At 41.8% G+C, this 27,422-nt stretch overlaps 1 protein-coding gene across 1 annotated transcript in view; it reads left to right on the top strand.

The window, feature by feature from the left end:
* Positions 1–27,422, top strand: part of Alpk1 (alpha kinase 1) — an 89,474-nt gene that overhangs the window by 38,340 nt on the left and 23,712 nt on the right. The window contains exons 2-3 of the mRNA XM_090356677.1: positions 5,697–5,876; positions 11,325–11,479. Of these exons, the coding sequence (XP_090212803.1) occupies positions 5,756–5,876; positions 11,325–11,479 (276 nt within the window). The 5' untranslated portion in view covers positions 5,697–5,755. The remainder of the gene's footprint in view (positions 1–5,696; positions 5,877–11,324; positions 11,480–27,422) is intronic.

The following is a 27,422-nucleotide window of genomic DNA, read 5'->3' as shown; positions in this document are numbered from 1 at the left end:
TTATAATAGATGCTTTATTTTAAATCACTTGCCATCAGGAACTATATTTCAGGGGCCTTTACAATCTCAAGAAACTTCTGTTGTCCATTCAAAGCAGCATGTTTTTGTCATGGGATTTTCCTGGGAGATACGAGGAGAGGGAGAGGGTTTCATTATGTGATCATTACCTGGAAGGTCAACCCGTTAGGACTTCAGAGCTCTCCCCTTACCTTCTGCATTGGGTAGTTGTGTGGTGTCATTTCCAGTCATTCCACTCTCCCAAGACTATGGAAGCTGATGCTTGAATGAATGGATTTTGGCAAATAAACTCAAGGCAAAGGCTGCCCTCTGCGTTGCTATCAAAATGTCAGATTCCATTAGAACCCATTTGGCGTCTTTTTATTCTTATTTTTTTCCTAAGGTGCCGATTGTCCTATGAAAAGCACAGCTGCCCAATGAAACCTGCTGTTTCACTTTCTTTTCGAGATGACTGATTTGTTGACTACTCTGTAACACATTGCCTCTACTAACTTCTGTGTCACCCCTGGAACTGAAGAATGCAGCTGTAACAAAATCAAACACAGAACAGGCACTGGTGCCTCATACCTGTAAACCTAGCTAGTCTAGAAGCTGAGATCTGAGGTTTGTGATTCAAGGCCAGACCAGATAGGAAGATCTGTGAGACTCTTATCTCCTAGAAACCACCAAAAAGCCAGAAGTAGAGCTGTGGTCAAGTGGTAGAACACCAGTTGAGCACAGAAGCTAAGGGGCAGGGACAGCACCCAGGCCCTGAGTATAAACTCCAGGACTGACACACACACACACAGACACACACACACAGACACACACACACACACACACACACACACACACACACACACACATCAAACACAGAATGTATAACATATGACTATTTGGCTCTGTGTGTGTGTGTGTGTGTGTGTGTGTGTGTGTGTGTACGTATGTGTGTACATTAGAGAATATGGTTCTAATTTAGTTGGGTTCTTGTATTTCTAGAATTACCTATATGCTTCCTTGCTTTCCTTGGCCTCTTTCTATTTCTTTTTTTTTTTTAATTTTTTTATTGTAATTAGTAAAAGGGTTACATGATATTTGCCAGATAGAAGGTGCATTAATTCACATACATTGATACCCTTTCACATGTCTTGGTACCCATTTCCCTCCCCCCCCACACCCCCCACCCGTCTTGGTTTTCCCCCCTTCCCTATCAAATTTCAAATATCCAAAGCCTCTTTCTATTTCTATTTGATTTTTTACCCCCAAAAAAAGTTTATTTGGAAAAAAAAAAAGAAGAATGCTTAGGGTGCAACAAATACTGAGAAACTTCTATTTCTCAGTCTTAGAGACAACAAACCACTCACAGAAGGCCACAGCTCAGAGGGGTGAAAATTGTGGTGGGTTGAAATTAAAAAATGGTTCTTTTATAAATGAAATTGACCCAAAATTTCCAGCAGGACTGTTGCCTGAAGGAAAGTTTCCTGGGCTCCAGCCTCTGAGGCCCAACAATGGATCACAGAAGCCTGCACAGATGGTTGCGTTCTAAAGTGTGTCTCGTGTTACAGTATTTGCTTCCTATTGTCTCCCCTGAAGTCTATAGAGGAACAGGGAAAATGCTATGGCTTTCTAGTGTAAAAAAATATCTTTAGGGCATGTACAAGTACTTGATTTATCTTAGACATCTCTTCTTCCTATTTTAGAAATGTATCCTCAGTTAAAATAAGGTTGCTTGCTGCATAGGCTATGATTTATTTTCCTTCCTGTCTTTATAGCTAGATAGATCTCTCTGGGTGTTTCTTTAGAAAATGTCTCTCACATTCCTGTTTCAAAGGGTGGTTATGCCACTCTTCAACTTAAAGTTCTGTAGAAGCAGCAGCCTGGGACTTGTTCTTAATATTTTCTGTTGCCCTGTGTACTGTCCTTGGAGCCTAAAGCTAAACCCTCAGAACTGTCCAGTATTCTAAGTTTCTTATATGATCATTTTGCTCTAAAGTCCCAGATTATTATAAGTACCTGAATGACTGTGTGTGTGTGTGTGTGTGTGTGTGTGTGTGTGTGTGTGTGTGTGTACTAGTACTGGGGTTTGAACTTACAGATGATTGCTTAGCTTTTTGCTCTACCAATTGAGCTATACTCCCTATACTCCCTGTCAAACCACCACCCTCAGATCACAGCCTAAGTATGTAGGATTATAGGCCTGAGGAACTAGCACCTAGCTAAATTTTATTTCTTCTTAGTTTTTATTTTATTTTCTTTTTTATTCATTTTCTTTTTGTGCCAGTCCTGAGGCTTGAATTCAGGGTCTGGGCACTGCTCCTGAGCTTCTTTGGCTCAAGATTAGCTTTCTATCACTTGAGACATAGCTCCACTTTGGACTTTTTAAAAAAAATTATCATTAGTTTTTATTGGGGACAAGGGTCTCACAAACTCTCCTGCCTAGACTGGCTTCAAACCACAATCCTCAAATCTCAGCTGAGTAGCTAGGATTACAGGGGTGAGATATTGGCATGCAGCTTAATTTTATTTTTAAATGACCAAATAAAGCCATATACCTAGATCATATATGTATATTTCGTAATTACCTCACATACTTTTTTCCCCAGTTGTGGGGCTTGAACTCAGGGCCTGAGAACTGTCTTTGAGTTTTTTCAAGGCTAGCCTCTACCTTATGAGCCACAGCACCACTTCTGCCTTTTTCTGTGTATGTAGTAGCAAGGAATTAAACCCAAGGCTGTGTGTATACTAGGCAAGCACTCTACCACTAGGTCACACTCCCGGCCTGTCATACTTATTTTTCTGGTGGTGTAAACATTTAAAGTCTCCTACCTCAGAAATTTTAAAATAAAAATAATTATCGTTAATTATAGTCACCATGCTGTAAAACAGTTCTCTTAAACACATTCCTTTGACCAACATCTTTATAACATTCTTACTCCTTAGATTTTATTTATTGCCTTCCTATTCTAATCCTATCTTCTACAGTCTACTTTAAGTAAATGATACAGTCCCAGTAAAAGCTTACTTTAGGCCTGTAGACAATGAGATGATAAATACCCTATTAAATTTTATTGCAATGCAGTTTTATTTCTTGGTACATGAGCTGGCTCTTCATATTTCCTTGTTACTCCTTTATTTATTTTTTTTTTGCCAGTCCTGGGCTTGAGCTCAGGGCCTGAGCACTGTCCTTGGACTTTCTCAAGGCTAGAGCTCTACCACTTGAGCCTCAGCACCACTTCCGGCTTTTTTCTATGTATGTGGTACTGAGGAATAGAACCCGGGTCTTCATGCATGCTAGGCAAGCACTTTAACCACTAGGCCAAACTCCCGGCCCCTATTTTTTTCCTAGCTGATACTCTATGAAAAGGATTTCAAAATTGAAAATACCTTCTTTGCATTTTTGGGGACTTGAAGAAAAAATGCCCAACTCATGTACAGGTTAGACCAAACCCAAATTTGTTTTTTTTTCTTTTTTGTTGGGTCATGGGGCTTGAACTTGGCTTGGGCACTGTCCTTGAGCTCTTCAGCTCAAGGCTACTACCCTACCCCTGGGCCTGGGTGTTGAGCTTGAGCTCCTCAGCTCAAGGCTACCGCCCTACCCTTGAGCCAAGCCCCACTTCCCATTTTCTAGAGGTTAATTGGAGACAAGAGTCTCAGGTCCTTTTGTGCCCAGGCTTGCGTTGAATCTTGATCCTCAGATCTCAACCTCCTGAGTAGCTAGGATTACAGGCGTGAGCCACCATGCCTGCTCCAAATTTGTTCTTAACATTTTATCTACTTGGGTTTTGCAGTGTCTAGACTAATCTTCTGTTTTAACCAATACTTCCCTCCCCTGTCTCGAATGATGGAATAGAACCATGCTCAAGTGGCTCACACAGGTAATCCTAGCAACTCAGGAGTCTGCGATTTGAGGACTATGATTAGAAGCTAGCCCAGGCAGGAAAGTCTGTGAGACTCTTTGCTCCAATAAACCACCAAAAAAGCTGGAAGTGGCACTGTGGACCAAATGGTTAACTTGGTAGCCTTGAGCAAAAAGGCTCTGAGACTATGCCCATCCTTTGAGTTGAAACTCCACAACTGGTACAATAAATAAATAAATAACAAATAAAGAAGACGAATGGACTGTTGTTCCATAGTCCTTTGCCTGTTCCTGTCCACTAAATAGCTATCTTCTGAACTCACTTCTTGTTCCAACAGGATGTATGTATACCCCACAAGAGCAGTATGAAGATAAAATTCTGAGCAGCCCTTGTTACTTTATGTTTTCACAGTGAGGCAGACTAATGACTAGATAGTAGCATAAAATATAGTGACTTACAGACATTTGAATTAAAAGAGACATTGGAAACCATTCAACCCAACAACCCAAGATATGCAAGTATACTTTCTGAAACACTCTAAGCAGAGGAGAAAGAAAATGTATAGCCACTCAACAGTCCTCATTGACAAATACCTCACTACTTCACTAACATGAATGTTCTTTAAGGCAGCACGAAGTTCCCTCAAAGGCTTCCTACATGTTCACCAAAAATACATTTTTTTTTAATAAAACAAGATTGTGATAGCCAAAAGTTTACTTCGGCAGCCGTGTGGCTTTGTGAAGTACATATACATGATTTAAAACCAAAGCCATAGGTTTCAAAACCAATACCAACACAATAATTCATTGCTTTAATATTTCACTGATTACTTTCATTGCATAGAGAAACTCAGAGACAGAGACTCCAGACAACCTTATATCTCTACCTGCCCTACCTACCTGACTCTTTTGCTCTGCTAACAAAATTCTACATGTCCTGTATCACAATTAGGCAGAAACTGCATTACATCTTCTGGCCAAGTCAGGGAAAAAAATAATTTCCTTTGGTTTGTGTACAAGTTACTACTTTAATAAAGAAAAGAGAGATTGTTAACCAAGTATCTTTTAATCAAGCATTAACATGATTGTTTATCAAGTATCTTTTTTCCCCCCATTTATTTGTCAGGCATTTTTTTGCACTATCAGCAAATCATTTCGTTCTTAAAATTACCTGGACTATAATAGATTGGTACATCACATTCCTTTGGACAGAGGGAACTCTCAGTTATTTCTATATTAAATAGTAGTGTGAGTAGATCCAGCCATATTTACAGCAGATCTATGTCTGTGCTAAATCTAGAAAACCCAGTTTGGGGGGAATGATCTTTCTCTCTTTTACTAAGTAATCTGTCACTGGCTATCTGGATGCAAATGATATCAGGGAAATCCACAGTGGATTATGGGAATGGTAACTTCATATTCTCATGTGCTTATGTATGGCTATTAGAACAGTTAGCCAGATGCCTCCTGTAGACTTCCAGAAAGGCAGAAAGTGTGATGCCACTGGGATCCAGAGAAATGGATGGGAAGTATGAAGGCGATACATAAATCATGAGGCATATTCATCTTTCTTGGCCCGAGTGATTTGGTGCTTTCTCCCTCCTGCACTTGATGCCTTCAAGGTCTGTCCATCCGCACTGGGCTGTAATCATTTCACACACTCCTCTAATAATATCCTCAGGGGCTGTCATGTATTTTCCTGTGTTTGCCCTATTATCCCTCCCTGCTTGAGTCTTGCGGATAATTGATGATGCTCTAGTTCATCATCTTTCTTCCTCTTTTGTTCACCAGGTACCTCGGCCTTCAAGGGGCTCCTTTATTGAGAATCAATGTCTTCTCCTAGGTAATTGATCACCGTAGACCCAGGGACACTCGATTCATCCTGCAAGGAGGGGAATCGTCATGAATAATCAAAAGGCAGTGGCTGTGTTGTTGGAAGAGTGCAAGCAAATGCTGGACAAGCTCTTGATGAAGGCGCCAGATGTGTCAGAGGGGGACAAGAGTGAGGACCAGCGGTGTAGAGGTGAGGCTTTGATGGAAAAGGCGCCAGAAGTGAGCCCAAAGGTTCCCTCCCCTTTCTTGCTCAAACAGCACGGCTCTCATCCCTGTCCTATTTTTTTTCTTATTTTGGCAGATGAGCACTGAAAGATGAGTGGATTTTTAGGGCATGAATGGGACATGGGCTGCAGGCAGACGGGCCAGAGGAGGAAGGCCTACTTTGTTGCAGTGAATTGCTGTCAGTTCCAATTTTAGGCTTCAGTACACATGGGGCTTCAAGACACCGTTTGGTTCAACAAGAACAAAGGGTCCAAGTTGGTCAGTGCACATAAATTTCAATTATTAAAAAAATTGAAGCAACTTCTGAATGGTGGCCCATACAAGGGTTTTGTGCCTCATGAATTTCCATAGACTTCTGTTGCTTCTGTAAATATGTCATCTTACCAGTCTCATCTGTCGTGCACCATTCTTCTTGCCATTCATAAATATCATCCACTCATGTCAATAAATACTGACTGCATCATTCTTTCTCTCTTTCTTTCTTTTCTTTTTTTCTTTCTTTTTTTTTTTTTTTTGCCAGTCCTGGGGCTTGAACTCAGGGCCTGGGTGCTGTCCCTGAGCTTCTTTGTGCTTGAGATTAGCACTCTACCATTTAAACCACAGCACCATTTTTGGCTTATTCTGAGAAATTTGAGATAAAAGCATAACATGCTTTCCAGGCTGGCTTCAAACCACAATCCTCAGGTATCAGCCTCCTGAGTAGCTACAGTTACAGGTATGAGCCACCACTGCTGAGCTGTGTGGCTGCTACTAAAAATTTGTCTCTTGTCCTCTTACTACATAAAACTCTTTGTCTTCCCTGTCCACATGCTTTTAATCTTTGTTTTCTCCCTAGGGAAAACTCCAGAGCTTCTGATCAGGTTGCTTTTTGATTTTCCTTTTCCTTCCCAAGTGTCACAAAATAGCAGAAATGATCTATTCAGTTCCAGATAAGACAAACCAAGGCTACACAAGGAAAAAAAAAATGGTAAATTGGAAATGGGAACAGGAGACATTTTCTTGGTTGCTGTTTTGGTTTTCTTTTCCTCTTGTCCTATTTGTTCATTTATCTGCCTTTGGATGGCTAAGGGGAGGCACCGAAATGGAGGGACAAAGAGTGACTAATGCAGCAATGGTGCTCAGTAGACATTATGCTAAAAATCAATTGTCCAACCTGTGGGCAGAGATGGGAAGGAGAAACTGGGAGAGAGCGAGGGAAGGAGTGACATTGCTCACAAATAAATGTGTTCTTTATCTGACTTACATAACTGTAACTCCTCTATAATATCACCTTTATAATAACAATAAAAATATGAACCAAAGCAATCACTAAAATAAATATGCCCTTCAAGAAAGCTACTTGAGATCAGAGGCAGAAATTCTTGCTACTGGGCTTTGGGTTGGCTGCCCCTCAGGGGCTGAATCCAATAAGTCAATAAGGCAAGAAGAACCCTCCCTCCTGTTCAGAGGCCCGGACACCACCATTGCTGCAAGTCTTTATTGCCCAGCTCTTGGTTTCACCTGAGGACAAATCCCTGGGTGATGATTGGCCAGTCTGAGTGACACGTCTTCCTTTCCCTGGCAGGCGGTTTCTGGGCATCTCTACCAACTAGGTGGTGCTGCCACCAATATCATTACCATGTTGAGTCACTTCAAGTAGCCTGGTGAGGTAGCAGACCCTGGGAAACACAGACACTGGATTTTCTGCTCTTTCTTTGTTTCTCTCAATTCCATCTTTCTCTCTCAGAAACTGGCCTGTTAGCCTTGAAAACAGTCTCCCTAGAGATAGAGAAAGAATGAAAATACAAATAGTGTGTGCGTGTGTGTGTGTGTGTGTGTGTGTGTGTGTGTGTGTGTGTGTGTGTATTGGTAGTGGGGCTTGAGCTCAGGGCCTGGATGCTATCATTGAGCAATTTTGCTCAAGGCTAGCACACTAGCACTTTGATCCATAGCTCCACTCTGGTTTTCTGGTTGTTAATTAGAGACTGTCACAGACTTTCCAATCTGGGCTGGCTCTGAACCACAATTCTCAGATCTCAGCTTCCTCAGTGGCTAGTTGATTACAGGCCTGAGCCACCATGCCTGGGCAAGTGAACATTGTTTAAAAATATTTCTTAGATACATCTTTTCTAACTGTGTGCTCCACCGGCTATTCATGGTTTAGTATGGCCTGTAGGGAAAGAGTACAAAGGAGGCAAAAATCAGTTGTAGGTTGGGCACAGTGGCTCACACCTGTAATCCTAGCTATTCAGGAGGCTGAGATCTGAGGATCAAGGTTCAAAGTCAGCCTGGGCACTAAAGACAGTGAGACTAGAACTAGTTCTATGGCTCAAGGGGTAATGCAGTAGCCTTGAGCTGAAGAGCTCAGAGACAACACCCAGGCCCTGTGGTAGGGTAGTAGCCTTGAGATGAAGAGCTCAGGGGCAGCGCCCAGGTCCAGTGTCCGGGCCCCACAACCAACAACAACAACAACTGTATATATATATCAGTTGCAAAGAATAAGCTTTCTTGAGTTCAAGGCCAGTCTAGGTTACATAATAAGAAATTCTCCCCCCCCAAAAAATGACACTTCTATTGTTGTAACGAAAACTTTGGTCCCACAGTATTTTGAAATGCTGGGAACCCCAAATCATGTTTGTTTTGTCACATTACCACCCATGTTCTTACTTAATGTCCAGATAATGTACCAAACAAACAAGAACACTTTGTTTTTTTTCAGGTGATGGGGCTTGGACTCTGGGCCTAGGTGTTGTCCCTGAGCACTTCATTTCAAGGCTACCATCCTCCCTCTTGAGCCACAGCACCACTTCCTGTTTTTTTTAGTGATTAATTGCAGATAAGAGTCTCATAGTCTTTAGTGCCTGGACTGGCTTTGAACCTTGATCCTCAGATCTCAGCCTCCTGAGTAGCTAGGATTATAGGCATGTGCCACCGTGCCCAGCTAAGAACATTGGTATTCTTTGTTTTTTGCTTTTTTGGTTTTTTTTTTGTTTTAAATATTTTTTTTATTTCCTTTAAGTAGCTATACAAGGGAGTTGCCATTACGAAAGCAGCTTATGAATACAATGTATCTTGATCCAAAGGACATATTTTGTTGTTATTGTTCTAGCTCTGGGACTTAACTCAGAGGCTGAGTAATGTCCCTGAGCTAGCTAGCACTCTACCACTTCAGCCACAGAGCCACTTCCACCTTTTTCTGAGTAGTTTACTGGCAATAAGAGTCTCATGGACTTTCCTCTCCAGGTCGGCTTTGAACTGTGATCCTAAGAGCTTAGCCTTCTGAATAGCTAAAATTGTAGGCATAAGACACCAGCACCTAGCCCAAGAGGACACTCTTGAGAGTGAAAAGTGACACCATGGACAAGTACACCAAGAGCATAGCACGCATAGCATGCAGAACGGTCCCAAGCCAGGCCACCCTTAACTATTGAGAAATGCCTTTGGGGAGGCATTGAGAAGATTTTCAGAAACTGAAAGCATCTCGGTGACTGGATGATGAGGCACGTTCTAGAGCAGGACTCTAATTCCCCTGGGAGAGACTATGTTAGAACTGCTGTTCAGGAGTTCAGGGTGGGAGAGTTCACTTCCGTGAAAGACTTGAAAGCCACCATTAGTTATCAAACTGATCACTCGTCAAAGTGTTTTACCTGATATCCCCTCAATGCCACGCAGTCCTTCTCTGTCTTGTAAACATGGGTGCCATTCCATAAAAGACATAGAGGAAAGTTAGGCACAGATGATTCACCCCTGTAATTCTAGCTATGCAGGAGTCTGAGATCTAAAGATCTCGGTTTGAAGTCAGCTCGTGCAGGAAGACTATGAGACTCTTATTTCCAATTAATCACCAGACTCAAAGTGGTACAGTGTTAGCCTTGAGCACAAAAACCTCATGGACATATCCCAGGCCCTGAGTTCAGCCCTGAGAGAGAGGGAGGGAGAGAGAGAGAGAGAGAGAGAGAGAGAGAGAGAGAGAGAGAGAGAGAGAGAGAGAGAGAGAGAGAGAGAGGGAGGGAGGGAGAGGGAGGGAGAGGGAGGGAGAGGGAGGGAGAGGTCAGAGGTCGCCTGAGTTTGGCCATCAAGTCATCAAGGGAAGACAATATAAAGAGAACAGAAAGTGTGAAACTAAAGAACTCAATAATTTTGTGCAGAGCAATGTCCTGGCCCATTTTGTTAGAAAGAGGATAGACAAAGAGAGAGGATGGAATGGATGGAGAAAGGAAACATTAAGCCAAGTTTTTAAAAAAATTACTGAACAGAAGGAAATGGGGGATTGGAGCAACAGGATTTGATAACCAATTAGATTCAGGGAGAAAGACAGAAAGCCAAATTAAACTAACAAGGCTTCAGGTCTGGGTGACAGATTTTTGATGAACGGTGGTTCCATTCATCAAAATAGAGAATATGGTGGGGTTTGGGGACATAAATTTTAAAAAGAGCTGATAGATTTGGTTTTGGATATGTTCAGTGTGAGATGCCTTTGAGACAAGTACCAGGTAATTTATAGTTGGTAAGATAAGGAGATAGTGAGATAGATAGATCCACAACAACCCCTTACTGAGATTCAAATCTTTCAGTTAAAGGGCCTTATGGTGGTGGGTGGCCTTTGGCCCAAACATTACACAGCTTCAAAGTTGACACAGTGGAAGTTTGAAGTAACCTTACCAAGTAGAAATCAGAACTTGGAAAAGACTTGAATTGACTAAATTCAACTCTAATGATCACAAATGGAAGGGAAAAAAAATCCACTTTCTGGAGTTTTCTAGGCTTCTGGAGTTTGGGTAGGAAACTGCTGAAATAGTAAAAGTAGATTTGGTACCCACTGAGCCATTTTATATGACTACGACTTTACAACAGGACATTTTTACCATGAACTGATATTGTTTCACATCTCATGTGTTCGTTCGTTCTTTCTTTCTTTCTTTCTTTCTTTTTTTCTTTCTTTCTTTCTTTTTGCATAATTCTCTGTGTAAAGTGGGTTTGGTTCATAGAGATGAGATGTAACACACTGAAGCCAAAAGAAGTGGAACAAATTACTCTCCATTGCCCAGCTGCCACCAACCCCACATGCCATGCCATTCCAACCCCTTTCTCATTTTACAGGGAAAATAATATTTCCTTCGTCTCTTTCTCTGATTGTTCATGCAGAGATAGACAGCAAAGTGCTTTGCTTCCTGCTAAAACCCCTTCTTAATGCCTCACTACCCCAGTTTACCCGCAGGGCACACTAGACCAGGGCCACCCTTGACAGATAGCTACTTGCTGTTATTCTTTGAATCTGAACCAACTGCTTAGACCAGTCTGCAAGAGGTAGGGAACAGGTTTTCTCTCACTCTCTGTCTCTGTCTCTGTCTCTGAGATGCTTCATCATAACATGGGTAGCTCCAGAGCCTTTTCTTTGACTGCAATTTCCTAACCTGAACTCTGACCTTTGCAGCTTTACTCCCCAGCGAGTTAAGGACCCTGATCCAGGAGGCAAAGGAAATGAAGTGGCCTTTCGTGCCTGAAAAGTGGCAGTACAAACAAGCAATGAGCCTGGAGGACAAAACAAACCTACATGATGTGATTGGCGCTGAGCTACAGCAGCTACAGGTAGGAAGAGCCATACCACCTGTCCCTTCTGCCCCAAAGAAGCTATTTAGATTCTAAGTGGTCTAATAGATTAAATGTCTTTGAAGCAAAAGACAAGCCCTACGCTTATGGTCAGTCAGTTCTGCCAGATTGACTAATGTGGGGGAAATAGCTGTTTGCAAAGCATCACTTGTCCTTGTGAGGAAACCAAATGGAATAAAAGTGAGAAGGGTGGCCGGTGGGTTCAATCAAAGCCTGTCTACTGAAATATTAATGTCTCTAACGAATGTTTGTGATTTTACCATGCCTTATGACCTATTTATTTTGAAATGACACTTGGATTGCTCCAAAAAAATCTCTACGCTCTCATCCAGGCAACTTGCTATCTAAGCTATTGAATTGTGGCCTGTCCTTTCCCCAAATCCACTCTGGATACTTTTATGACTCCTATGACTTAGGAAACATAAAGTGAGAGTTGTGGCCATGTTCCTTTCTCAACTCACTATTTAGAAATGTAATGAGCTACTTACATCGAGGGCCAGAATAGCAAAAGAGGGGCCAGGAGTTTGGCCTAGTGGTAGAGTGCTTGCTTAACATGCAGGAAGACCCAGGTTTAACCACATACATAGAAAAAAGCCAGAAGTGGTGTTGAGGCTTAAGTGGTACAGTTCTAGCCTTGAGAAAGCCCAAGGACAGTGCTCAGGCTCTAAGCTCAAGCCCAGAATTGGCAAAAAAAAAAAAAAGATTAGCAAAATGATCCAGATTAGAACTTGGGATTCTGGCCTACATTCTGCAGATCCTACAAAGAGTAGAGTTTTCCTTTTTGGCTGTATTGCTTTTGATTCTCACTCTCCTAGATAATTGTCATGAAAATCCATTCATTTGTATAATTTTTTCTCACATTAAAATATATTTGATGCCAGGCACTGATGACTCATGCCTGTAATCCTAGCTATTCAGGAGGCTGACATCTGAGGAGTACAGTTCAAAACCAGCCTGGGCAGGAAAATCCTTAAGATTCAGTGTCATCAAAAAAGATAGAATCGAAGCTACGGCCCAAGTGGTAGCATCAGCTTTAAGGCAACAAAAGCTTAGAGGTAGTGCTTAGGCCCTCAGTTCAAGTGTCAGGAACAACACACACACCAATACATAAATAAGTCAACATATGTATGATGGCATATATATTTATATATATGCTATCAGACATTATTAGAACAATGATAACAATTTAGAGATTTACTAAGAATGGTTGAACCTCTATCTCTTCTTATTGGAAAACTAGAAACTAAAACAGACTAAGCATACTGAGGGATTACAGCAAAGGAAAGAGAATACTTGGACCTTTTCTGAGGTTTTAAATAAATGTTTGATATTAATGGAAAGTCAGATAAAATAATAACTCTAAATTACATATGATTAATTTTCGAAGTGCTCATCAAATTGTTCAAGCAACCCTCTGGTAGGTTATTTTCATCACCATAACTCATTCTTTCTTTTACAAATGAAAGCATTTTAAACTACAGAAAGATCGCAGTGGCTCACACCTGTAATCCTAGCTACTCAGGAGACTGAGATCTGAGGATCAAGGTTCAAAGCCAGCCCGGACACAGAAGGACTTGAGACTCTTATCTCCAATTAACCTCTAGAAAACTGTAAGTGGGGCTTGGCTCAAGGGTAGGGTGGTAGCCTTGAGCTGAAGAGCTCAGGGACAGTGCCCAGGCCAAGTTCAAGCCCCATGACCCACAAAAATAAATAAATAAAAATATAAAGGTACAAAAAGATCAACTGGTCCAGGGGAACACATGCAAAGTGAGTGGAACAATGACTTTTTTAGATTCTTCCTTTGTGCAACTTCAACCCTCCCATCAGAAAGCCCCGGGCACAGGAACTGGTACTACAGTGGGAACGCTGCAACTTGGTCTGATCTGTAGCTGAATCTTCTGCAGACATACAAGTGTTCTCTGTTTGTACTGTTTGATGTGGCACTCACTCTTCCCAATTTCTCTTGAGTGCTTGTAATGTCAAATGGGACTGCAGACCTGAATTTATGGCTTTATCGTTTGTTTGTTTGTTTGAAATGAACATCTGCTTAAATATCCACATGTGACTGGAACTAACATCTTCCTAGGATATTTCGAATTTAGTGGCTCTTTTAGCAAAGTTTTCTAACAATAGTGTTAACATCTCATGGAAACTTGAGTCCCAACCAAAACCCCTTACCTAACCACCTCACCAACAATCCTAGGTTTGGGGGGGAGGAGGGGAGATCTAAAATGCAGAATAGACAATCACTCCAGGTGATTCTGGAAATTCTTGATGTGAAGACAAAAATGGGAGACATCACTTATGTGGGTACTCAGGCTGAACTTAGTAAACTCAGAAAAATGGGACCACAGACAGATGGAGGCAAAGGCAGAAGACCCGAGATGAGGTAAAAAGGAGAATCCACTGTAAGAGATCAACTAGAAAAGTGCTCTCTTCTCTATCTGCTGTGCAAACTGGTTGCTTACACTGAGCCATTCCAGAATGGCTGCTTCACCTGCTCAGAGATTTCCCCGTGTGGTCAGGCCAGTGGCAGACAAGAATGCTAGGAATCTCACAAGGGAAACCAGAAGAGAAGAGGACCACAGGGAGTAAACTCTGCTCTGACTTTTGGGCTTAAAAAACTATGGGCCAGGAGTTTGGCCTAGTGGTAGAGTGCTTGCCTAGCATGCACAATGACCCAGGTTCCATTCCTCAGTACTACATACATAGAAAAAAAGCTGGAAGTGGTGCTGAGGCTCAAGTGGTAGAGCTCTAGCCTTGAGAAAGTCCAAGGACAGTGCTCAGGCCCTGAGCTCAAGCCAGGACTGGCCCCCCCCCCCCCGAAAAAAAAAGCCTCCCCTGGCCTTTGAACTTCAGTTGAGACCTTGAAGTATATAACATTGCTATACCCATGGCTTTTCTCTTCTTCCATCTTGCTATCCTCTTGGTCCCCTGTCCTCCTTCCAAGCTTGATGAGATGACAGCCATTGTTTGTTTGTTTGGTTGGTTGGTTAAATGAAGCTAGTGGGGTTTTTTTTTTGTTTGTTTGTTTGTTTGTTTGCCAATCCTGGGCTTGAGCTCAGGGCCTGAGCACTGTCCTTGGACTTTCTCAAGGCTAGAGCTCTACCACTCGAGCTTCAGCACCACTTCTGGATTTTTTTTTCTATGTATGTGGTACCAAGGAATCAAACACGGATCTTCCTGCATGCTAGGCAAGCACTCTACCACTAGGCCAAACTCCCAGCCAATGAAGCTAGTGTTTTTGAAAGTTCAAGGCTCTTTGCATTTGGGGGGTTCCTGAGCTAAGAGCTAGGACACTCATGAATGTTTTCAGAGCACTGGGCCTCTGTATATTACATGCATTTCACAACGGTGGAATCAAAAGCCGGAGAATTTAAGAAGTGTGTGCCTCCCACACGAGGTCATTCTGGGGCAGCTCTAAGAATCTGCATTGGGCCTCCTTTAGTTCCTAATGTATTTAATCTGGGAGCTTTTTGAACTCTGATCTTCACTTCCTTTAGCTTAGCCAGCAAGCTATAAATTAAGCAACCACACCTCCTAAGACTTTTAGGATGTTTTCCTACTGTGCCAGGCCCCAAGTGCACAACTGTTTGACCCACCCTGTTTTGTAAATGTAGAGGGAGTCCAGTGCCCCGTAGGCTAGCTCCCTCCAGTTTGTCCTGCTCTTAATGTCTAAGTTTGTTACAACAGCTCAGTTAACTTTCCTGATGGGGTATTGTCCCAGAAAACTCTTACTTTAAATCTGAAAAGGCATCCTCCCCATTAAAAGCTTTTCTTCCACTTTAAAAGTTAACACGACACTTAGTATGTAATTTTTTAAATGTCTTTTCATTCGTTTCACACATAACAGACTGGAAGTCAGAAGGAAAGGCTTTAAGGAAAAGGTGAACAACTCTTCTCTAGCTTTTAGTTGATCATGAGGATGGAGGATCGCTTGTAAGGTACTTCTACTCGGGCTGAACTTGATAAATGTAGAAAAATGAGATGTGTTTGGTATTTTCTGTCCCCCCCCAAGTCTCATCCCCCAGCTCTCTCCTTCCCTTTCCCCCCTTCCTTTTCCTCCCTTCCACCTCATGTCCCCCTTTTCCAATCCTCCCCTTCCCCTTCTTGTTCCATTCACCCCCTCCTCAGTCCTCTCTTTCTCTTTTTCCTCCCCCTTCATGCCCCTCTCTCCAGCTCTCTCCTTGCCTCTTTCCCGCCTTCCCCACACCCCTCCCCAACCCTCCCTTCCCCCCTCCCCCCTCACTCTTCAATCTCCCCCCCCCCCTTTGGTGTGTGGCCATAGACAGATATTTATGGCTGGGGCCAACTTCCTTTACACTCCGCACAAAGCTTGCTGACTTAAGAGAGTTTGTCTTCGCTCTCCCAGAAAAAACACCTGCAGGACACTCCCCGAGGAACCTGGAGAGATGGGAGATTAATGTGGCTGTAATAGCCAGGCAGTGTTTTGGGTATTATGCTCTCTCCCCAGGTAGATGGGTCTTTTCCGAGATGATACCAATTATTTATTGCTGAAACATCTGTTGATAACTGCAGCTGCCCTTGTAAAACAAAGGATATCGTGGGGTCACAGGCTACAGGGACCTCAAATCCTGCCTCATGCTAGCTTGGTCTATTCAACAACACCCCCGAAGTCCATGGGCTACCATCATCTTTAGTGTCTCATCGTGCCGTGGAAATACTTTATAAACACTGCCCTGCCTTGCCTTTCAGGCTTTGAAGTATTATTTCATCTTCATTGGTAATTTATATTCCAGCGCCATTGTGCTGTGGGAAAAAGAAGGGGAACTTTTTTTTGTTTTGTTTTGTTTTCCATTTAATTGTATATCGCCTGACACTTTGACCTGTATTATTAGTATTAGTCAGGGATGGGGGAGAGAAGGATTTTTCTCCCTCTCTTATTTAAAAATAAAATTTCAAGGGAAAGTAAGCACTCCTTCAGCTCTTTTCAGTCAAAACAATGTTTACACTCCAAGAGAGAAAGATGAAAAGCAAGAGCAACTTTTTTTTTTTCAAGTGCCTGAGAAGGGCAGTTCAGTTTTTCAAAGAGAACAGTAAAGACTCTTATAAATATCATTCAGCTAAACCTTTGATGGATTTTTTTTTTTTTTAGAGGATTGAAGGCATTTAGAGTTGGCTTCCATCTCTTGGCTTTGGTGCAGAAACAGAGCACTGACTAGAAAATCCTGGCCTTTACATTCCAGTGCCACGGGAAGAAGGCCAGTGGGAATCAGGATGGAAGCCACCTTTTGAGGAACTTTTTTTTTTTTTGGTAACTTTCACTTTTCTAAAAGGAACAATTTCTATACCATCAAAAGGAAATTTAAAAGTAAAGCTTTTGAAAAAGGAGAGAAAGGGTGAGCTGAGATTTGCATGTCTATAGCAATTGGAAACAGAATTGATTGCTCAACCTTGATTTTGAAATCCAACCCCCCTCCACACAAGGCGGGTACAAGAGGAGCCTGGTCTCTCCCCACCTGTTTCTTGGAGAAAGAGAGCTACTCTAAGCCAGTCCTGCTTATATGACAGCTCCTCTCTGGAGATAGAGGGTGATGTCCTGGGCTTGATACAAAAGTGCAGTCTGAAGAGAAGAGACTCAGGCATTTTTCTTTTTCATTTCCTTTTGTACTCTCAAACCATGAGAATCTGGTAGCTTTTATGCCATGGATGTTTGTTGAAAATTCTATACTACCTGAGAAAGATTTGAAGAAAGAGCCCCACTCCCCTCAAAAAAATTAAATGTGTAGTTATAACTTTATGCTATTTTGGCTGAAAAACCTTTGTGGATGAATACGAGATGGAAAAGTTTAACTTCTTTTTCTTTTGTTTTTCTTTTATTCCCTAAAATGTCTCTTCAGATAATCTTGGTGCCTTTGATTTGTTGTGAGGGTTTTTGTTTGGTTGTTGTTGTTTTTGTGTTGTTCCTTGTTTTTTGTTTGATTTCTTTTTGTTGTTGCTTTTGGAGTTACTAAAGTTCAAAGTCAAGGCCTGTAAGCACTTTACCATTTAAGGCAAGCACGTAGTGGACTCCACACTTACCTGCCAGCCTTTTGTCTGGGGCTGGACTTGAACTAAAATCTTGTTACCGAAGTTTTCCTTGAAGCTGGATTTATAGGGGTGTATCACCACGCTCAGCCTTAATAGTTTTGCTTTTGAACTACTTAGGATATCAAATGAACAAAAATTAAAATAAGATTAAACATTTTTGTAAGTAAAATATAAATAAAATAAAAGTAAACAAAAATTAAATTGTAAGAGTTGCTAATGGCAACCTTGCAGGAAGATGCTGAGAGGATGAAGGAAGAAAGTCTTTAGCGAAAGAAATGGAAGGGGGAGTTTATTAAAAAATAAAATACCAAATTTAAAAATTTTAAGCTATGGGCCAGGAGTTTGGCCTAGTGGTAGAGTGCTTGCCTAGCATGAGGGCCCACATTCAATTCTTTGGTACCACTTACATAGAAAAAAGTTGGAAGTGGTGCTGAGGCTCAAGTGGTAGAGCTCTAGCATTGAGAAAGTCCAAGGACAGTGCTCAGGCCCTGAGCTCAAGCCCAGGACTGGAAAAAAAAATAAATTAATGCCAATATAGGTACCATTTGGATCATGATTGATTGTACAGCAATTCATTTTCTCCTATTTACCCAGGAGGCAGAAATTAGCAGATCGTGGTTCAAAGCCTATGTGGGCAGGGAAGTCCATGAGACTTTACTTTCTAATGAATCACCAAAAAGCTGGAAGTTGAGCTGTGGCTCAAGTGGCAGAGTGCTTTCCTTGTCCAAAGTGCAGCTGTCCCTCACCTGAGCTCCTGACTACTGCTTCCTGAGTGGACTGTTCTGTTCCTCCAATTTATTGGAGGTAAAAGTCTCATGGACTTTACAGTCTGGGCTGGCTTTGGAACCATGATCCTGAATGTCAGCCTCCTGAGATAGCCACCAGTGCCTGGCTCAAACTAAAAATCTTATACCAGCCCTTACTGTCTAGGAATATCTGGCTCTGTAACATAGCTCACTGACCATTCCTCTGCCACCCCACCCTACCCTGTCTGCTCATAACTTTCCAGGAATCTCTCATTGCAATGACCACTTATGACACACTCTCCCTTCTGCTCTTTGTGACATTCCAGGCAGTTCTCACATTCCAGCTGAAGTCTCCCATTCAGGAGACCTTCTCTGACTTCCAGAAGCAGACAGGGTCCCAATAATGAAAGCTTATTGCATCCTCTTATTATATGTCCATCCAAGGTCAATAGGGAGGCCCTGCTTCATGTCAACTCCCTTAGGGACTATATTAACCATCTGAAAAACCACTGGAAACAGTGGTATAATGGCCATCAGGGAGGAAGCAGGCATGAGGAATTGTACACTGGATCTGAAATGCTTCCATGCAAATAAGCCATGATATTGTCCTTCCAGAGAAATCTATCCTACCATATTCACAGAAGAAGACCAGAATATATGAACAGATTTAGTGGCCATGAGTGTAACAGCTCACCACTTTTTTTTTCCACATTGCACCCCAAGTATCTTTTTCAAAGAGGAATTTGGTATTATTTCCCATATACGTTTGACTAGGAGGGTATAAGGTATCTCTTCTTTCTTTTTTTTTTCTTTTTGTCTGAGATTGGGACTCGAACTCAGTATCTGATGCTTGCTTTTGTTCGTTGGCTGGTGTTCTACCACCGGAGCCATACCTTCAACCCCAGGGGAATCTCAACTAACTTTTTTTTTAAAGGAAAACAAAACAAAACAACAGCAACAACAAAACCATGGAAATCTTACAAAGGTGCCGAGACTAAACCAATATGGGTGAACATTTTCACTAGAGTGAAATTATTACTGGTTCGATCTACTTCTTCGAAACTTCACAATAAATAGCTAATTCCATTATAATAAAGGAAGAGAGAGGGTGTGAAGCAATGGTTTTAGATGAGATCAATTTTCTAAATACAAACTTATCTGCATTATTCTGAACGTACATTCAAATGTTGAGGCGCATATTACTTTTTAATGGAGAGGCCAGCTCAGTTAAGTGACACCAACAGTGCGTCTTTTTCTGCCAAATAAAGTCAGGCCTCCTTTTTCTGCACTTGGTGGCCTGCTATGCACTAATTCTCATGGTTCTTCATATGCTTCGAGATTATGTGGATGTGCACATGTGTACACACATGCATGTGTGTGGAATGTCTATCCTATTGGTATCAAACACCAATTATTTCTCAACCAGAAGGTAGATATCAAAACTGGAGGGGAATTTTGACACCCCTGTCCCAAGGTCATTGTTGGATAGGTGTGGGAACAGAAACCTTGAGAGATTAAGAATTAACTCCTCTTGTCTAGAAGCCAGTCAGTGGAAAAGACAAGACCACTATGCTCATAGCTCCTAACTCTAAACATGGCATCCCTTCTCCAAATCTGCACACGTCAATGGCTAGTCCAATCCTTTCATGGGGTGGTTGTGGTCTGCAGTGTCTTTCCATGCTTTGTAACCCTATTCTCTTTGCTGACTCAAACCTCATCCTTCCTTCTGTTACTTCTGTTACTTTCTGTGGCACTCAATTCGTTATAATAGAAGTTTTTACATCTCAAAGGAACTTAGGCTCAATGGTTTCCCTCATTTGTCATAATCAGTAGAAACCTTGGGCTCTCCTAGCAGAGATTTGCAATAGAGCAAAACCTTGATACAAAAGGCCATATAGTAGGATGCTAAATGAAAGGATCTCTAGGATATAGAAACATAAGCCATATAATGAATGATTGTTGTTCTTAAGGTACTGTTATCTCTCATCTCTTTTGCTGTCCCTTGGTTAACTCATATTGTTACAGTATCTCACTTTGGTACCTGATATATCAGATATATTTGTATTTGGTTATTTGAAATTGGATAGGGAACAGGGGAAAACAAGATGAGAGGTGGGGGTGGGGGGAGGGAAATGGGGACCAAGACATGTGAAAGGGTATCAATGTATGGGAATTAATGCACCATCTATCTGGCAAATATCATGTAACTCTTCTATTAATTACAATAAAAAAAGAAAAAAAGAAGTTTTTGCAAATTTCAATCATCAACTTTTAAAACTTTAATTTCTTCTACTGACTATTGTGATTCTTGCTTCAAGATGAAGACAGGTGAAAGATTTAGAGTCTTCAAAACAATAAATTGAGTAAGTGTCAATTAAGTTACAAGAGAATGGAGTCTGGAAAGGATAAATATTAGTTCCAAGGCCTATGTGTTTCCAGACCTTAAGATAGACTATGATTAAAGTCACCAAGGACTTGGCTCTAAAACTCTGCCAAGAAAAAAAAAAGCCTGTCCTTTTAATATGGTACTTTCAAGTTTCAATAGAAGATAAATTAAAATGGTGGCTTGTTCTTAAGATTCTACCAATGAAACTCTGGTTGCCACAGAATCAGGCATGCAAGTTATCCCTTTGATGGGGCTGACTCTGTGGAGTGAATTTCACATCTCCCCATAATGAGGACTGAAGGCTGAGCCAAGTCTGGCAGCAGTTGATTGGGCAGAGCAACCCAGCTCAAAGTGCTAACAGGAAATGAACAAGCTCAAGTGTTGGACAGACAAAGGAAGTGATGACCTTCAGGGAATAAGTATCTAGGGATGTCTACACTGCTTGTAAGTAGAAGACTGTCACCTCCCAAGCTTATGTATTGCGGAAATAAGGAGGTGGAGAGATAATGTCATGTCCATAGATCTGGCATGTTAGTATTATGTTGATGCTAGACTACAGAATGCAGTGACACTGGAATCAAACCCAGTTATTTTCACAAAGCCCCATTCCCACATTATATGGTACCATATCTTGTTACCTTCTCACTTCATCCAACAAGCTGGATGAACACATGAGGGCAAAAATTACCCCCCCCCCCCGCATCCTCTTTCTCTCTCTTTGGTGCCGGTACTAGGCATTGACCTCAGTACCAAATGGCTCTCCCTGAGCTTTTTTTTTTCCTAAGACCAGTGCTCTACCACTTGAAGCACATCTCCACTTTTGGATTTGTGGTGGTTAATTAAACATAAGAGTCTTGTGGACTGGGATGGCTTTGAAGCACGAGCTCAGGTCTCAGCCTCCTGGACAAGTAGGGATTACAGGTATGAGACACTAGCACCCAGCTGATATCAAACATTTTTAGGTTCAATAAATGAATGGGTTTCTGGATTTAGTAACTGTCTCTTTTTTTTTTTTTGCCATGGGGACCATAGCTTGAACTCAAGTGAGGACCTCCAACTTACTTCACTTGCTTGTTCAAAGGAGGTACTCTACCTTTTGAACTACACTTCCAAATCAGCCTTTTGCTGGTTAACTGAAAAGGAAGTCTCTTGGATTTTCTTCCAGGACTGGTTTTGACTCGTGAGTCTCCTGATTTGAAGATTTGAACCTGCTGAGTAACAAACATTATAAGCAGTACCTTTGGCTAATACAGTCATACGTGTGTGTGTGTGTGTGTGTGTGTGTGTGTGTGTGCGATACAAAAATGTTTGTCATTTTACCACAGACAGACTAGTTAGGAATTCCTTGTCGTAATTCTCTTTTCTCCTTTTAAAATTTTTATTTGCTTATGCCATGACTTTAAAAAATTATGTTATGGAGATATTTTGTTTGTTTTGTTCAAGGTTTTGCTGTGTTTCCCAGGCTGTTTTTCAAGTCCTGTTTTCCAATGTTTGTCTTGCCTCAGCTTCCTAGATGCTAGAATTGAGATAACAAGGAAGGGAGAACATTGTCTGAAAAGAAATGTACTCTTTACTTGATGTATGTGACTGTAACCCCTCTGTAGTCACCTTTAGAATAACAATTTTTTAATGCTAAGATTAAAGCTTGCATCAGTAAAATCTTTTGGGCAAGCTATTTACTGTACATTATGATATATGATTCCTATAGAATTTTTTAAATAATGAGATAGAGATAGATATAATAATTTAAACTCATTTTAAAGTTTGTACTATTGCTATAAGAAACTTTTGGTTCATATTTACATTGAGGCTGGATGTGTTTAGTTGGAAGTGTTATGGAAAAGTAGCCACCAGTGGTCAATGCCTGTAATCCTAGTTACTTAGTAGCCCGAGATATAAGGATCTCAGTTCAAAGATACCCTGGGCAGGAAAGTCCATGAGATGCTTATCTCCAATTCACCCCCCAGAAAGCTAGGAAAGGAGCTGTGGCTCAAATGGTATAGCACTAGTCTTGAACAAAAACCTCAGGGACAGTGCCCAGACCCTGACTTCAACTCCCATGATGCATGGAAGGAAGGAAAGAAGGAAGGAAAGAAGAAAGGAAGGAAGGAAGGAAGGAAGGAAGGAAAAAAGAAAGAAACAGAAAAAAGAAAAGCATCAAGGGATTCCAAACCTGACTCAAATCTGACTGCAATACAAGTTGATATCCAATGGATCACCATGAGCTCTAGCAGAGGGGGGGAAATTCTCACAATAATCATAAGCCTTGATCCCACTACAGAACATTTGTGAGATAAAAACCATTCAAGTTTGAGAGGCTAAACTTGGAGAAGAAAGCGGTGCCACGGGGGCTCCTTGTATCTTGGAAAGCCACAGAGACTTGCCATCTTGAGAACGAGCTGTTCATCAGGACTGAGCGTCCCCTCAGGCCCTGGAGATAAAGAACAACCAGTTCTCAATAACTCACTGGATATTTTTGCCATCAAATTCAATTCTTTCCTTAAGAGGTGACTGGGGGGAAGGAAAATGTCTGACTAGACCTCACAGGAAATCTCAAATGGTGAGAAGTGACGCTGGCAGCTTAGAGGACAGTGGCTCTGGGAGTCTGGCTGCATCAGCCATGGAGACTGTAATTTTCTGCCTTCAAAGATGAACATACAGCAGAGTCATAGGTCTGGTGGCTGTAATGTTTTGGCCATGTTTTAAGCTGGTCTGTGTGTGTGTGTGTGTGTGTGTGTGGTATGTTAGATATTTTGAGAGCAAGTAATGGTGACTAATCCTCATTAGTGATTGTCATACATCATGAGAGAGAAGATTAGGGCAGAAAATTAATGAAATGGAGACTAAAGAACTCTACAAAGAATCAATGAAGCCAGGCATTGGTGGCTCACACCTATAATCCTAGCTACTCATAAGGCTGAGATCTGATGATCATGGTTTGAAGGCAACCCAGGCAGAAAACTCCATAAGACTCTTACCTCCAATAAACTACTTCAAAATGCTGGAAGTGGGGCTGTGGCTCAAGTAGCTGAGCTCTCACCTTGAACAAAAGAAGCTCAGGGGGGCCGGGAGTTTGGCCTAGAGGCTAGAGTGCTTGCCTAGCATGCACGAAGACCTGGGTTGGATTCCTTGGTACCACATACATAGAAAAAAGCCGGAAGTGGTGCTGAGGCTCAAGTGGTAGAGCTCTAGCCTTGAGAAAGTCCAAGAACAGTGCTTAGGCCCTGAGCCCAAGGCCAGAACTGGAAAAAAAAAAAAAGAAGAAGAAGAAGCAGCAGCTCAGGGACAGCTTCAGGCCAGAGTTCAAGCCCCAGGACTGGCAAAAAAAAAAAAAAATCAATGAAACAGCAATTTTTCCCCAAAATAAACATCATTGGTAAACCCTTAGCTAATCTAACCAAAAGAAGGAAAGGAGAGACACAAGTTAATAACCTTAGAAATGTAAAAGGGAATCTCACAACAAACACCAAAAAAAAAATGCTATACTATGATTGGCATATATCCATCCAAGTATAAATCAATAAAAACAAGGATGCCAATATATCCATGTTTGTTGTAGCCCTGTTCACAAAACTCACATAATTGCCTCAGAGAAAGTGTCCAACAAGAGAAGGGTGGATAAAGAAAATGCAGGACACACATATCATGAAGCATAATGTAAAGAAAAAATGAAATTAATTTTTTTGCCAGTGGTGGAACTTGAACTCAGGGCCTGGGCACTGTCCTTGGACACTTTTTGCTCAAGGCTAGCTCTCTGACACCTGAGCCACAGCATCACTTTCAGTTTTTTCTATGTATGTGGTACCGAGGAATTGAACCCAGGGTTTTGTGCATGTGAGGCGAGCATTCTACCACTAGGCTACACCCCAGAATGAAATCATTTTTAATCAAAATGTTAGAGAAAAACATATACTTTTGAATATTTGAACTGATTTGAGTAGCCTCCTCTTAGAAGTAGTCTTTCAAAGTGGGTTCTTTTTTTTAATATGTGTGATATCTTACGCTTGAAATATATTAACAACTTATTGCTGGAACTTATATATATGTATATATATGTGTGTGTGCATGTATGTACATAAAACATATGTATAACTTATACATGTTTGTATATTGTGTGTGGGTAGGTGTGTATGTGTTGGTATTGAGGCTTGAACTCAAGGCTTGGAAGTTTTCCTTGAGCTTTTTTGCCCAAAGCTAAGATAATAGTCACTTGAGCCACAGCTACACTTCCGGCTTCTTTTACTTGGGTGGGGTTACATAAGTGGAGATCAGAGTCTCAGGGCCTTTTCTGCCCTGGCTGACTTCCAACTGCAATTCTCAGATCTCAGCCTCCTAAGTAGCTAGGATTACAGGCATGAGCCATTGGTGCCCAAATCTCTTTAGGTATTGAGATACAGAAAAGGCTTACAACTGTTTTCCACTAGTAACATGAAGGAAATGCCAAGGAGATATTAATGGATCCATGACATAGACCTTACCGAAGTTTAGTCTTTCTCTTTTCGTGGATGGACAAACATGGAGTGTGTCGTGATTTGTCTTCCTCTGACCTTGAGCAGTCCCTCTTGATGTACTGCTGCTGTTCCTGGGCTTGTACTGTGGAAGCATAACTATGGAAGCATAACTATGCAGGCATCAATCACTTCTCATTTATTTTGCTAATTCTTCACCTCAGGACATGTTTCTCCCCCCCCCCCCCGCCCCCCCACACCCATCCTTCCCTTCCTGTTCCCTATCTTCCAATTTGCTATGCAGCAGTAATTTCCCTTCACACTGCTCCTGCCAATTGCTGTGCCAGATGGCGGCAGCGCTGAGCCCCCTCTGGCAGACCCCTGTGAAAAGCTGCCATGGCCCTTGAGGTGGACACACCCTGGCTTTGAACCCACATTTGATACTTAGTATCGGGAGGGGTTGGTGCTAAAGTCAGCAACCAGGAAAACAGCACACTTTGCCTTGTTGCTGTTCAGCAAAAACCCTTGAGGGGGGTGGGGAAAGCTCTTTAGCATGTTTTCCATCATCTGTGTATCAAAATCTCATTGTGGGGCTTAATTCCTTAGCCACCTGACTCAGCCTTCTAGCCATGAAGTTCTTTTTGTGTCTTAACTCACTTAGAAATCCAGATTTCCCAAACTGATGGCAGATATGAAAACACAGCATAGGTGTGTGTGTGTGTGTGTGTGTGTGTGTGTGTGTCTGTGTGTGCATTTGTACGTCTGTCCTTTAGAACGCCAGTCCTAAATATTTTATTCGACATGTTCACTTAACAACAACAAAATCAAGTGTGGTTGTTTAAGACACTTCTTTTTTTTCTTGAAGTCAGTCTCGGAGCAAAGACAACAGAAAAGAATTCTTGTTTAGTTTCTATCATAACGTCACCAATGTGACCTAACCCAAAAGCTCATATTTGTGAGTCCATGCAGTGGCCCACAACATCCAAACAAAAACAGCATTCCACAGAATCAAATTCAGTGCTGATCAATATGCATTTAAAGACACTGTATGTGTGTGTTGCCTTGGGGTTGGGGTTTTTATGTTATGTTCTTTTTCTTCCTTTTATTTTTTTAGGAGGTGGGGGAGGAGAGCAGCTCCTTTTCATGTCAATCTAATTGTGCTGATCCCAGGCCCATTTTGCCACTAGGGACACATTTCTTTTTAGTTGTCCCTTCCCTACCACACACTCTGGCTCCTTTCATTTCTCTCCTTCTGATGGCATACTGCTCCCCCTCAGAACATGGCCGGGAGATTCTGGAATGGGTGATACATTCTACTTTGCTGTTGAGGAATTCACTATCCACTCCACTGGCAGCAAATGAAAGTGGGTATTAATTTCTCAGAGTGTTGGTTGACACACAAGAGAGCCGGCTGCAAGAATGATACCCACCTAACTCAGTATGTTGTACACAGCATGCTGCCATTTCAAAAGAGGGAGAGCAAAAAGGAATTATAAAAAAAAAGAAGAAGAAGAAAAAGAAAGGAAAGAAAGAAGAGATTCTCCTAAGATGACTTCTAGTACATTTTGCATCGTTAGGCTTTGGAGAGAGATGTGAGGGGTTTGGGCCCTGAACCGAGCTAAATTATGCAGCTGCCAAGAATGCCAAAGTCCTCTCGAATAGGATGCTTCGTTTAGATTTTCCACAATGCTATTGAAGTGCTTATTTTCCTCCTGAAGAGACACAAACAGATGCAAACTTCTGTAAACACTTTAGAAATGAATTCAGTGAGTTTGGCCTCTCAGCGGTCCTCAATAGCTGACAGAAAAATGTCTAATTAGTGCAAGTGGAAATAATAGGGCCACTTGGATCCTTTCCATCCTCCTCCAAGCCTACTTTTGCAAGGAACTCAAAGGCCCTTTTGTCTGGCAGGTCACCCTCTCTTGGGCTTTTGTGCTCCGATCTATTAAGAGGAGAAGGGGGAAAAATAGATTAGGCAATGTTCTCTGCTCAAAGATATGGCGTGTTGGTGCGGGACACAGAATGGCCTGCTCTGGACCTCAGTTTACAGGTGCTGTGGGAGGGGTCCTCTAATGGCCACAGCCAAGAGCAAAGCACACATGTGTGTAAAGAGGCTTCTGGGAGGATGGTAGCTTCCTTCCACCCTGTGCCACCGAGCCTGGGCCTCTTTTTCCCTCCTTCTTGGTTTCCAGAAACATCCATCAACCCTTAGAATGGGTGAAAAGAAAAGATGACAGGAAGGGAAGGGTTTCACCATTTTCTGAGATCAGCTTTAGAGAGGTGTTATACAT

The sequence above is a fragment of the Megascapheus bottae genome, chromosome 23, assembly GCF_031878675.1.
Source record: "Megascapheus bottae isolate mThoBot1 chromosome 23, mThoBot2.hap1, whole genome shotgun sequence".
In the NCBI taxonomy this organism is placed as follows: domain Eukaryota; kingdom Metazoa; phylum Chordata; class Mammalia; order Rodentia; family Geomyidae; genus Megascapheus; species Megascapheus bottae.
The sequence above is the reverse complement of the archived record's forward strand: the minus strand, read 5'-3'. Positions and strand labels throughout refer to the sequence as shown.